The following is a 13131-nucleotide window of genomic DNA, read 5'->3' as shown; positions in this document are numbered from 1 at the left end:
TCTCTCCCAGGAGCCGACTGGCTGCGAGGCACCAGAGATGGGTGCTCACTGCATCTCAAGATCCAAGCTCAACCTGCTGCCAGGAGACACAGCCTCCCCGGGGCCTGCCCTGCAAAACTAGGGAGACAGTGGCCTGGCCCATCTGCCTTCCTCCAGGCCCTTTGGGAGTGGCACTGGGGTCCCCTTGGTCAGGGCCAATGGGGGAACGTTGTTAGAGCAGTGTGGTATCAGCAGACCCAGGACGCCCGTCTGCGAGGCAGGCTCCCTGCAGGGTACAGAAGCCCTCTCTTGCTCCCTGTCCCCCTTCCTCTCCTGGCTTCCTGTGAGATTGAGCCAGGACCTAGTGGTGCCAAGGTGAGGTTCAAATCAGGAAGGTGCCCTCTTCAGGGAAGGGGTGGGCATTGGAGGCTGCTGAGACAGGGACCCTTCCCTCCAGGATGCCCCCTGCAGGGATTTTTGCAGCCTTGGGCCGGAGGGTTGGAGATCCAGTGGGTGTCAGGGCTCCTTCCTCCACCCTTGCCAGACCAGGGTGCCTTGCCTCTTCCAGGAAGGCCCCCATCATTGTTCTGAGCATCAGCACGCCTCAGATCCCAGTTCCACTGGCCTCCTAGCCTGGAGGCTCCCACTCTGAGCTCCCAGCCCCAGGGTCTCTCCCCTCAGCACGGGTGGGCTGGCTGCCACTCAGTCTGGCCAGGGGGCTTCAGGACTGCCTGGGGGTATAGGCTGCCTGGGTTTGGACAGAGCCGGCTGGGCTCAGGAGTGAGCTGTGCTTCCGCCCAGTTCTTTGGTGCTAAATATAGCGGCCAGGGAGGGGAGTTTCCGGTTACAGCCCCCCCCTCACTGTGCCGGGAAATCGATGCCAGTTCCATTAGGCTCTGCAGTTGTGCCTGCTGACCTGTCCCCCAGGCTGCACTGTGAGGGGACTGGACTGCACCCAAGTCCAGGGGCTCTATCCCCCACCACTGCCCTATCCATCCAGAGCCCTGCATATACCCCAGGGCACAGAGAGCCCCCGGTCCCTGCCAGATGCCCCTCTAGGACAGTGTACTGGCAGCCCAGCTGGCCAGTGAGCTCTAGGGGTGGGCATCAGGCATGCTGCGAGGGAGGCAGGCAGCTCGAGGCTGGGCCAAGCTCCCGCCCTAGGGACGTAATCAGAAGAGTGGGGCCCCGGGCAGTCCGCTGGAGCCTCCTCTGGAGAGGGTGGGAGCTGTGGAGCTCAGGACCCCCCCGCAGCCCAGCCCTGCTGGCCCTCGGACGCACACCGCAGGCCCAGCAGCATGGCACTCCCCTGGCTGGGCTTCCCGAGGCCCCACCTGGGCCACAGCCGGCATTTGCATACAGGTGCTGCTGCTAGTGGGTCAATTGGGCATAGCCTCCTTGGGACAGCCTCGAATGCCCAGGCCCAGGGGTGGTAGCACTCTGGCTGGGCTCAGCCACGGGTACTCGAAGGCCCACAGGAAGGGAGGGATGTGGGTGCTCCTCCACGGATGCTCACAAAAGCCCCTTCCTGGGGTCAGCCTGGGGAAAGGAAGGGTGCGTGGACCGCAGCCCTCGTGAGGCGCCCCCACCCGACACTGGGGTCCTGGCAGGAGCCGGAGGCAGCACGTCCTGCCCCCAGTGTCTTCCAGAGTCACAGCCCAGGGCCCAGTCCCAAGGACACTGGGCTCAGAGTACAACAAAGCCAGGTCCACAGAAAGGCTCCTGGCCACTCCAGCTCCCCGGTCCTCACAGCATCCCCAGAAGACTTTGCCCTACCCAGGGCCAGGGTTTGCTGACCCAGGCTTCCCCCACCTGTCCCCCAGGGCAACACCCAAGGGGCTGACCAGAGGGTTGGGGGGGCTCTAGGAAAGGGCCAGACCAGGTCCTCACGCTCAGAAAGGGTCAGTGTGTGCCCCGATCTCCAGCTGATCCTGCAACTCCAGTGACCAGCACACATTCCGCACAGTGGGCTCCAGCCTGCTCATGAGGGACGGAGCCTCCCGGGTGCCTGGCTGAGTGGGCAGTGAGCTTTCCTGTGACCCTAGGTGCTCAGGGCAGACAGAGGGCAGCTCACGCAGCCTGACTCTCCCAAGGGCAGCGGGCACAGCGGTCTTCAGGGCCACACCTAGGCCAGCAGGCAGAGGGAGATCACGCCAGACTGCTGTGGCCGAGGGGACGCAGGGGCTGGGCGGGAACACCTGAGCTGGGAAGCTCACTTACCCGGGAACCGGGAGCATGCCTTCTAGAACGCACAACAGCTCTGTCCCTGCCTCCTCCACACCGAGGCTGGCTCAGCCACCGCCCCCTCCAGGCCCCGGCTTTCCTCTGTAGCCTGGGACCCAGTGGGCCCACCCCCAGGCCCACCAAGTGGCTCTCTGGACGGCTGGCCTGGACCCCCCCTCCTGACCTTCCCGACAGCAGAGCCATGGGTTCCGGCTTCCAGCTGCGCAGAGCTGAAGGGCACCCTGGACAGCTCACCATCTCCTGGCCTCCCCCACCCACCCTGGTCACAGCGTGGAGCCAGTGGACACGGGCTGGAACTATAGGAGCCTTTATTGGGTTGGCAGGGTGGGTGACCAGGACTGGCCTCTGTCCAGCCCCTCTGGAGCATCACTGGAGACCCAGGCCAGGGGCCACACGGCCAAGGAACCAGGAGATACCGAAGATGACGCCGAGGGTCTTGGGGACATCTGGGTTGTCCGAGAAGGCCCGGGCACCATCCAGGGGCAGGTGCACAACCTCAATGAGCTCCCCCTCCTCGGCCAGGCCCCCGCCCGGGCCACCCCGCTGGGCGTCCGTCACCTCAGCGTAGAACATGGTCTGGTTCGAGCCAGTTAGTCCCACGCCAGACCTGGGGGTCAAGACAGCGTCTGCTGAGTCACTGTGCAGGCCCGTCAGCCCGCTCCTCTCTCTCCGCGTCTCCCAACACTCTGGTGGGCAGCACTCCGGGAGACCCCCAACTCGTGGACACACCGGCCTCGAAGACAGAGCAAGCTGCCAAGCTGTGAAGGGCCATGTGACAGGGCCTGCACCACCGTGAAGAGCTGACCATGGTCCCAGCCGACAGCCAGCCAGGATGCGGGGCTCTGTCACAAGGCCACCGCCATGTGAGCTTGGAAGAGAACCTGAGGCCTAGGGTGGACAGCAGACCCAGCCTCAGCCTGACCGCAGCCTGCAGAGACGCCGAGGGGGCAGACCCAAACCTTGACCACGCGACTGCCACCGGGTGCCTGGCGTGCTTGCAGCCGTTCAATCGCTGACCCGTTGCTCAGAGCACAGCCCCGTCCTGGCCCCTCTGTCCACACCGGGCCCTCAGCCATTCCCTGTGGTGGTTGGAACCTGGGGTCCTTGCCACGCCCCAGGCTGCTGAGGTGCTGGAGCTGAACCCTGGCCCACACACCCAGGGATCCCGGCTAGCTGCAAGCAGAGCCACGCCAGCTGCCTGCACGGCCTGGGCCTGAAAGAGCTCTCCACGCGGTCCCCTGCAGGACGTCAGGCTGGGGACAGTAGGTGCCGAGGCAGCCAGGGTGAGGGGCTGGGACTCATGGGGTGGTGGGGTGGTGGGGGGATGACAGCAAGGTCCCCAAGACCTAGCCCATGGGTCCTAGGCTGGAGAGGAGGGTGAGAGTTCCCTTCTCAGTGGGTTGTGGCCAGAAGGGGGCTACCGGCCCCCAGGAGGGGGACAAGCACCCAGGCAGAGAGGGCAGTGACCTGGACTAACTGATGGAGGGCAAGAGCGGGCAGCCGTGGTGACCGCTGGCTGTAAGGATGGGGCAGGGGGGTCAGTCTGGATTCCAGAATAGGAGAGGAAGGTCCACACATGATTTGCAGGGAAAGAAGGGAACCAAGGGCATCTGGGGAGATGTCTGGGAAATAGGGGGACCCCAGGTCAGCACAGGTTAGCGGCAGCGGCCCTCAGAGACACACCCAACGCCCAGGGGAGGGAGCAGCACTGAGGGGCTTCCCCCCTCCCCCCAGGAGGGGCCCACTCAGACTGACCTTGCCCAGCTGCTTCCTCTGCCCCCCATCCCCTTATCTCCCTCAGACCCTTCCTGATGGCCCGTTTCCGCCGGCGGCACGGCCTGCCCTTTGATGGAAGCCCAGTCTGTGGGGTTTCCAGTCCCAGTTTCCTCCAGCCGGTGAAGGAGCCAGGCGTGGCCACTGACCCTGCCCAGCCAGGCCTGTGCTGCCTCCCAGGCCCCCTCCTCACGCCCTCTCCCCACCTCACCAAGCTGGCTGACGGCAGGTGAGTGTCCAGGCCTTGTCACCTGGGGCTGGCTGGCATGTGAGTGGCTCCGTTCACCTCAAGGACGAGGGAGAGGGAGCCATGGGCCCTGCTGCAGGGAAGCAGTGGCTCTGCTGTCTTCCAGCCCTCACGGGGCCCACTGCCCCAAGGGCCACTCCAGGCCCCCCTCTCATCCTGCCTCTCCACGGTCACCCCTCGACTCCAAAACACCAGCCTGAACAGGCTGCTCACTGTCCACAACCCTCCTTGGCTCCCCTGCACCCCCGGGATCAGACTGTAGCCCAGAGGTCCTGCATATGGAGCTGCGGCAGCCGGGCTGCGGCTGGTCCCCTTCCCCAGAGCCTCTGTGTGCAGCTCCTCCACCAGGACCCCCACCATAGTCACCTGCTGGGGGTGGGGTGGAGGACAACCCCTCCAGGGTGCTTCCTACCTGCCTTCCTCCTTGCCTGCTTCCTGGCCCAACCACTAGCCTAGGGCAGACCCCTTGGAGTCTCCCTGTCCCCAGCAGGCTCAGGGAACAAGTCCCCACTGACCGGCCACACCGAGGACACCTGAGGGCAGAGGGGCCCCTCACACCAAGACATCCAACCCTTCGGCCTGGAAATCCTCTGTTTAACACGAAGGATCCTATGACTGGAGGTCAATCCAACCCCCACAACTGTAGGCTGGGGGATACCCCAATGAGGCCCTGGGGGCTGCTGAAGCAGGGGAGCCCCAACCCAGCACTGCATGGCCCCTGCCCTGGGCAGAATGCATGGGGCAGAGCCTCCAGGCCCTCCTCCTGAGGTGCAGCCCTGCCGTGTGGAGAAGCCCCATGCTCAGCCTGGGCAGGGCACTGTGAGGCCCTCCTCCTGCCCCGGCTTCCGTGGGGTCAGGACCATCGCAGTATCCCCCTGTGCAGGACACTGTGAGGCCCTCCTCCTGCCCCGGCTTCCTTGGGGTCAGGACCCGTCGCGGTGTCCCCAGGGCAGGGGGTGGCTTCATCCCAACAACCTGGCAGTGGGCCTCGTGGGGCATGTGCAATGAGAGGCACCTGGGCTTTGGTGGGGCCGGCCCTGGAGTCCGGGGCTCAGGCCACACACACACACACACACACACACCGCCAAGCGCTGCGTTAGGGCCCAGGACACAGCCTTTCCCTCATTCCTGAGCCACTGTCAGGGCAGATCTGTGACTCACCCCCCACCCCCAGCGCCCGGTGCTTAATCCCACAGGAAGTGGAGGCATCTGTCAGCAGCAGCTGCCACCAAGCCAGCCCCACAAGACTAGGGGCCACAGGGTGGGGGCCGCAGGGTGGGGACTCGGGCCCAGCGTGCCCCAGAACCAGCTCCGAGAGCTCTGGGTTCCGGCCCGGATCACCATCTGAGTGAGTTCCATCCCACCTCCCGCCAACCCCACCCTGACGACAAGGAGGCATTGCCCGGCTTGCACACCCCTGGGGACAGGCCTGGATCACCATCCGAGTGAGTTCCATCCTACCTCCCGCCAACCCCACCCTGACGACAAGGAGGCATTGCCCGGCTTGCACACCCCTGGGGACAGGCCTGGATCACCATCCGAGTGCGTTCCATCCCACCTCCCGCCAACCCCACCCTGACGACAAGGGGGCACTGCCCGGCTTGCACACCCCTGGGGACAGGCTGCTCACCGCCTGGAGACAGCCCACCCACCCCCTGGGCAGGGCTGACAGCAGGGGTCCCCCCTGGCCTGGCAGGTGCGCAGGCCCAGCCCCACTCACTTGTAGGTGGCCACCCGGCGCAGGTCGGAAGGGGCCAGGCGGTAGCCGCACTCCTCCCAAGCCTCCTTGCAGGCCACTTCCTCCAGCGTCAGTCCAGGCTGGTCCACAAGGCCGGCGCACAGCTCATACATCACCCCCACCGAGCCGGGCAGCGCCCCCGGCAGCACCTGCAGCCTGTCCTGCTCCACGGCTTCCAGGGTCCCTGGGAAGCGGCGCTCCACCTCGCCCACATACACAGCTGGTTGCGGGGAGGGCAGACCATGGTCACAACCACACGGCAGCCACCTCCTGACAGACCAGACCCCGTCACCGGGCCTCAGACTCCCCTGGACCCCCTCCTACATCTGCATTCTGACCCTAGGACCACGGGGGCCTGAAAACAACTGTGTACACCTCCCCTCCCCCACGCCCCGCCGCGGCAGCCTCACCTGGCCTAAACTGCTTCACCAGCACCAGGGTCCTCCGGGAAGAGTTGAACAGGAGAGTGGTCACGCTGCAGGGCGGGGGTGGGCTGAGCTCAGCGCAGAAGCAACCCTTCACCTTCCCTCCCCTACGGGCTCAGCTCAGTTCTCAGCATGCCCGGCCCACCTCCTCTCCCCAGCAGCCCGGGAAAACTGGGTCCCTTGTTCAAAGGGAGAAGGGAGAGAGCGAGACCCAAGCAGGGCCAGAGTGTGCCACGGTCACCTAGTCAGGCTAAGACTCAGCTGTCAGGATGGGGCAGCAGGGTGGGGAAGACATGTTGGGAGTTTGGGGGCCGGGTGACTGACTTGACATGTGGCCCCCGTGGGCCAGCTGACCGCGGGCCACACTCCTGGAGCCATATCACTGTCTTGCCCACACCCCAATGCTCAGGGGAAAGGGCATCTAGACAGCCTCTCGCAAGCCCAACCTGGACCCCAGCTCGGCCCCCAGACCCTGGGATGACCCTCCATGAAGGGGAAAGAAGAGCGGAGATGTTCTTGAGGTGGAGGAGGACTCCATTGCCCCTGGTTCCCAGGGTCCCCATGGGCATCAGAGGAGCCCAGACTGGACCCTCACCTGTCATGTGTCTTCATGAAGTCCCACGACTTCTGGGCGCCATTCTGAAACAGGCAGGACAGCGGTCAGGGTGGGCGGAGGGCTGCGGGCACAGGCGGAGCTGCTCTGGAGAGCGGAGAAGGCCAGGCAGACCCGCCCACACCAGCTCCAACCAGAGACGCCCATTCGCAGCCTGGGCCCAGGGCTGGGGGCTCCAGCAGGTGGAGGAAGGGAGAGGACGGGACGGGCAGGGAGAGCAGGGGCAGCCTGCTGCTCTGCAGGGTGAGGAAAACCAGGGCGAAGGAAGGACAAGTGTCTCAGGCACTGCATGGGAACAGCCCGCACAGCTTCAGCACAGGAGCTGCCCAGAGATGTATGCTGTCACCAAGTGTGGGTGCCAAGGACCTCAGGCCTGCCACACCCTCACCATCAGGGCAGGGAGGACCCCAGGAGAGCAGAGCAGAGCAGAGACCAGGTTTCCACTGCTAAAGGCCCCTTAGGCCACCGGACAAAGAAAGGTGGGAGGGTTAGAGAGGCCGGCCGGCCTCCTGAGAGAGCACCAGCCCCAGGAAGGACTGGAGTGGGCTGGCACCCAAGTGAGGGTCATTGGAAGGCCATGAGATTCAATGATGGTGACACATAGTGCAATAGCCCTTCCCTCGGCCCAGTTTCTGTCCCGAGCTCTCTGTTATGCATCCTGTGGTCCCGCTCCCTCACCCTGGGTACCCTGACCCAGTGGGCTGCCAGGGCTCTGGGCAGCAGTGTATGCAGGAGGCACTGTGGGGCAGGGGCCTGGCTGGGCTCACTAGGGGCAGGCAGGACAGACACCAACGAGGTTCCAACAGGCAGGGGGAAGGAGGTGTCCAGAACACTGCCAGCTGGACACCACTAGGCGAAATGGGCCATTCCACCCGGCCCTGCTCCCGACCCAGGGGGTCTCTGTGGATGGGGCTGGACCCCAGGGAGTTGGGGTCCTGCCCTGCGGCTGCTCGTTGCCAGCCCTTTAGTCATTAGGTCATCCCAGACGCCCTGGTGAGCTGCTGGCTCCACCCCTGGGGTCTGTCCAGGCCACAAAATGGACATGGACCCGAGCACCACACAGAAAGGACAGCCAGGGCTATGGAAGCGAAAGGATGCTAAGTGACAGCCTTTCTGAGGACGTCCCGGAGGAGGTGATGCCGCACGGGGCCCCGCGGAAGCAAGGACAGGGCACTCCAGGGAGGGGACCTCCAGGCAGACAGCCACGTGCTGGTCCCAGCAGAGCTGCTTAAACTGGTCTGAGCTTGGCCTGGAGACGGAGGTGTCCTAGAGAGTGGGGTGGCAGCCTTGGTTTCCAAGGAGCAGGGAGAGCCTGTGTCCTGTGGCGGTCAGGCTGGGCTGCCTGGAGGCTGTTCTCAGGCACTGGCCCCAGGAGCAAGCCCGGGGTCTGCCTGAGATCCAGCTATCCTGGGGCCAGCCATCTACCAGCACGGGTTCCAAGGAAGGCCTACCCACAGTGTGCCATGTGCCTGCTGGGCCCACTGCCTCCCACAGGGTACATGTGGGACCCCTTGGCTTGAGATCAAAACATTTTTCAGACCTTTCAGACCCTGAGGTCCAGCCAATGTAGGGCACAGGGCAAGGTCTCAGAGGCCTGCTGAGGCCCAGTCAGACCCTCCTTATGGCCCCGGCCAGTTGGTGGTCCCCAGGCTTGGCTCATCTTCCAGGGGCCTGGGAGGGAGGGACAGGACTGGAGTGGACACTGTCCTCTCCCCCTCAGAGCCTTGGGGGTACCCTGCCTCTAGTCCATCTGTCAGCCCACCAGATCTCCCCTGGCCAGGCTAGCTAACAACCAAAGGCTATATAGATACCCTAGGTGGCATGCACTGCCCAGCCCAATATCCCTGCCCTCGCTCCACGCTTGTGCCCATCACAGCCCGCTGCCCCATGGCTCAGCTCTGGTCACCAGCACCTATCATTAGGCATGTCCCAGCAGGCTGCCAGGTTAAAGAGGAGTTAGAGAAGAGGGCTGCAGCCATGGTTCAGGAGGTGTGTGCCTCAGCTACCCATCTGCCCAGAGCTCCAGCCCACTGGGGGCTGTGCTGCCACAGTCAGGCATCTCGTCCCATGCCAAGGTCAGGGAGGAGGGCAGCAACCTCCATGTTCCCACACTCTGTCCCTTGACAGACCCACGCTGCTGTCCCAGGCCAGTGGTGCCAATGTGGGTTCATCTTGGAACTCACAGGGACCCAGCAACAGGGAAAAGTGGGGGTGCAAAGGGCCTCTCTCAGGCTGGGCCCCAGGGGGCGCAGGGTCAGTGAGAGGAAGGGGCCTAGGGAGAAGCTGCAGGTCTGGGGGCACCAAACACTATTTGAGAGGCCCAGAAGGGCAGTCTTCCTCGGAAAAGGGTGCAGGGCTCCAGCAGGAGGCAGCGTGCTGGGGAGGGGGCGGTGAAGCTGGAGAGTGAAGGATGGGCACCCCGAAGTGGACTGAGCAGGCTGTGAAGAAATGTGCAGGAGGAGGTCAACGGCTGGACAAGGGGAGAGGGAGGCAGTACCCGCTTGTTCAACACACAAATATTTCTTGTGAACCTACGACCGGCCCACTGCCCACCGAGGAAGGCAGGGTGGTGCTACTCTCCGAGCCCCACAGGTGGAGACTCCCAGGTGGTGCACTGGGGAGGAAGGCCACCTGGAGAAGTTCTCCAGGGCTCACCCAGCTCCCTCTCCTACTCCTCCCTTCCGTCCTCCTCTCCTCATAAGAGACCACCACTTCCAGGAAGCTTTCCCTGATCCCAGAGGAGCCCAGTAAGTGGCACTGCAAAAATGGCCGGTGCCTAGCAAAGCCTCTTTAGAGGGATGAGCCTTCTTTGGTCCCGACGTGTTTCAAAGATGTCCCGCGCTGACCCGGGCACTCGCGCGGTCTTGGAACCCAAACTCACCCGCCGAGCCCGGGAGCGGGCGGGGCGCCGGGATGTGGGCGGGGCTCGGGGAGGGGCGGGGGCCTCTGCGCCGTGGGCGGGGCTCCGGGCCGCGGGAGGCGAGAGCGGAAGCTGCGGGCGGAGCGGGCTTACCTGGCGGTAGTGCAGCGTGAGCGGCCGCAGGTAGGGTGAGGCTGCGCAGCGGCCCACAGCTGCGCCTTCGATGCGCTCCATGGTGGCGCGCGGGGTAGCCGGGGCCCGCCACGGGCGCTGCAAGGTTCCTGCCGGACTCCAACGGGCGGACGCGTGACGCCACTCTGGGCATGCGCAGTGAGCGCGGGCCGGGGAGGGCCGGGCCGTGGCGGGAGGGCGGGGCCGCGCGCGCAGGTAGCGCCTGCAGGTGGCCGCGTGTTCACCCGCCGGTGGTGGGAAGGTCTGCGGTTGGGGTCTCGCGGAGTCTGCGGGTCGGGCAGGGCTGGAGGGGAAGGTCCGAGGAGCGATCGCCGGTGCCCGGGACTTGGGACGTCTTAGGGGAAGAGGGCTTCGTGGGGCGGTTCTACCAGGGAATAGCCAAGCAGGTGGATGGCTCCCCCACGGGGCTCGGCCGTCGCCCCGGGATGCGGCCGTGCGGGGGTGGGGTGGGGGCAGTCCCAGGGAAGGAGAGGTTGGACCCTGCAGAGAGACGTCGGCGGCATGGCTACCTGGCGACTGGAGGAAGGGAGGTCACTGGGGGCTGCGCGCAGGGTTCGCTGCGCCCGCGGCGTGAGGCAGGGTGTGGACACCTCTAGGGAGCCTCGTGGTTGCGAAGAGAGAACGCTCTGGAAAGAGAGCAAGGCGAGAGGGGGCCACGAGTGGGAAAGTTAGAGCCAGGGCCTCCCCTCTAGGTTCCTGGGGTGGGGGAGCTGGCCTGGGTCCGACTGACCGCCATGGCCTGCCCCACATGGGAGGAACTGCGGGAGTCCCCAGCCTCTGCGGTTCACCCTCCTTTTTCAGGAGCCAGCTGCTATTCCCTCCCCGCAAGAACCCTCTCCGCTGACAGCACTTCCTGGCTGTGGAAGCGTTCTGCTCTTCCTTGGGTGTAGATCCCAAGGACTCTCCTCCAAATGTGGCCACTGCCTCTACAGGGGCAGGTGCAGCTGGTAGAGGGGGACCAAGCCCTTCACCTGCTCGCTGAACTATGGCCCCAGGAGGGACAGCCCAGGTAGGGCTGGCCATGAGGCCTTGACATGTACTCCCATGTTATCTATTACCGTGTGGGAAAGCACCCCAGAACCTCTTGGCTGAGAGCACCCGCCTGTAGGTGGTGGCCCTGGCTCGTGTGGGCAGTTCTCCCTGGTTTCTCTGCAGCAGTGATCAGGGGCTGTTGGGGCTAGAATCTTCTGCAGGCTCCATGGGCTGCACGTGCAGCACAGCTTCCTTGCCCCGGGTCTGTGCCTCAGTTGCATGACCCGAGCAGTGCAGTTGGCTAGCCGGGTCACTGTGTGCGGCCCCTCCAGCGTGTCTAGCTTGGGCTTCCCCACAGCAGTGGATTCTTTGTGACGACCACCTCCCTCAGCACACAGCCACTAGGCCGGGCACCTCATGACCCTGCCCCAGCCTCAGAAGTCAAGCATTGTCATTTCTACGGTGCTCTGTGAGTCCCAGAGAAAGTGCTGGGCCACCCCAGTTTCCAGGAGAGGGGACTTCACAAGGGCGGGAGCACTGGGAGACATGGTCCATGGGGGCTGGCGTTGGAGACTAGCTGTCATCTCCCCTACTCCACAGGGGATTGTGCTTCCCAGCCTTGTCCTAGTGTCCCCGGGGGCTGAGAGACCACCCACCAGAGAGTCAGTCCCAGAAGCTGCCCCCTGCTGCCAATGGCCAGGCCAGGCAGTGTCCCCCCCCCCCCCCCCCGCCCCGTGCACGTGGAGCCCGGGGGCGCTCCTGCCTGTTTGTGTGGAAGTGAGAACTGGTCACAGAGTTCGCACAGCGACAGACCCAGGTGGACACACAGGGCCCACGGCCCGGCCCAGGAAGAATCTTTACAGAGCATGCCTTTCCTTGTGTTTGGGGGAAGTAACATTTTCATAACGCAAGCTGAGAGGCTGTCTGTGTGGAGTGCAGGATGTGGGGCCTGCAGTGTATTGACAAGGGGCCACCCCTGTAGGAGACGGTTGGACAGTTTCTCAGACAGCTCAGCCTACATGCCACTGTTCCGTGTCCCCCCCAAGGAGTGGAAAGTGGACTCAAGACAGATACTGGCACCAAAAGTAGCTCGGGGTTGCAGGATCTGGTGTGAGGAGAGTAGGGAACGGCTGCTTAATGAGGCAGGGTTTCCTTTCAGGGGGAGAATGTTTTGGAACTACCTAGAGGTGGTGGTTTACACCATTGTGAATGCACTAGATGCTCCTGAACACAGTAACGGCACTCGTGTAATGTGATTTTCAGTTCAATTTTTTTTTTAACAGAGACAGTGAGTCAGAGAGAAGGATAGACAGGGACAGACAGACAGGAACGGAGAGAGATGAGAAGCATCAATCATTAGTTTTTCGTTGCGCGTCGCAACACCTTAGTTGTTCATTGATTGCTTTCTCATATGTGCCTTGACCGCAGGCCTTCAGCAGACCAAGTAACCCCTTGCTGGAGCCAGCGACCTTGGGTTCAAGCTGGTGAGCTTTTGCTCAAACCAGATGAGCCCGCACTCAATCTGGCGACCTCAGGATCTCGAACCTGGGTCCTCCACATCCCAATCCAGTGCTCTATCCACTGCGCCACCGCCTGGTCAGGCTCAATTTATTTATTTATTTATTTATTTTCTTAATGTACTGTGAGATTGTTCAGGAGCATTCAATGCTGGCTGAGGCTACGCAGCCATGTCCCCTCACGCCTGGGCACAGGGATGGCATAGGGGTGAGTTTTTCAACTGAGGCATGAGTCTGGCCGTCCAGTGTAGTGTCTAGTGTGTCCTGGAAGCTCGGGACCGGGGTCAGAGTGGACCCCGGGGCCTCTGCAAAGCCACACTGGATCTGGTGTATGGGGGTTTCGGAGACTCCACCAAGCCGCGATCTGACTGCAGGAGCCTAACACAGCCTGCTTGCGTTATCAGTGTCCTTGGCTCCAGCATGTCTTTGCCGAAGGCCCTGGGAATCAGGGTGTGGACGCAGGGAGCACAGCCAGACAGACCCATGTCAGATGGGTCCAGACGAGCGGAGGCCCTGGCAGGGTGGAGTCACAGGAGTGCTGGAAGAACACCCCACGGGGTGGGGGTGGGAG

The 13131-nt window shown here is 63.8% G+C and overlaps 1 protein-coding gene across 1 annotated transcript; it reads right to left on the bottom strand.

The window, feature by feature from the left end:
• Window positions 1-2514: 2514 nt before the first annotated feature.
• On the bottom strand, window positions 2515-10212 carry NUDT14 (nudix hydrolase 14). Its single transcript, XM_066277019.1, has 5 exons — window positions 10033-10212; window positions 7002-7045; window positions 6392-6456; window positions 5964-6201; window positions 2515-2830 (listed from the first exon to the last, which is right to left on the bottom strand). The coding sequence occupies exons 1-5, from the start codon at window positions 10111-10113 to the stop codon at window positions 2590-2592; spliced, it is 669 nt and encodes a 222-aa protein (XP_066133116.1). The 5' UTR covers window positions 10114-10212; the 3' UTR covers window positions 2515-2589.
• Between the last annotated feature and the right edge of the window lie 2919 nt (window positions 10213-13131).

Source organism: Saccopteryx bilineata, chromosome 4, assembly GCF_036850765.1.
Source record: "Saccopteryx bilineata isolate mSacBil1 chromosome 4, mSacBil1_pri_phased_curated, whole genome shotgun sequence".
NCBI classification, from domain to species: Eukaryota; Metazoa; Chordata; class Mammalia; order Chiroptera; family Emballonuridae; genus Saccopteryx; species Saccopteryx bilineata.
This window is presented reverse-complemented; position numbering and strand designations above follow the sequence as displayed.

What these genes read in the sequence shown, in the direction of transcription:
- NUDT14 (XM_066277019.1), bottom strand. Translation starts at nt 10,113, where the DNA reads ATGGAGCGCATCGAAGGCGCAGCTGTGGGCCGCTGCGCAGCCTCACCC. An exon ending in TTCATGAAGACACATGACAG is followed by an intron (nt 6,457 to 7,001) that starts GTGAGGGTCCAG and finishes CCCGCCCTGCAG; the next exon opens with CGTGACCACTCTCCTGTTCA. An exon ending in CGCCGGGTGGCCACCTACAA is followed by an intron (nt 2,831 to 5,963) that starts GTGAGTGGGGCT and finishes CTTGACCCCCAG; the next exon opens with GTCTGGCGTGGGACTAACTG.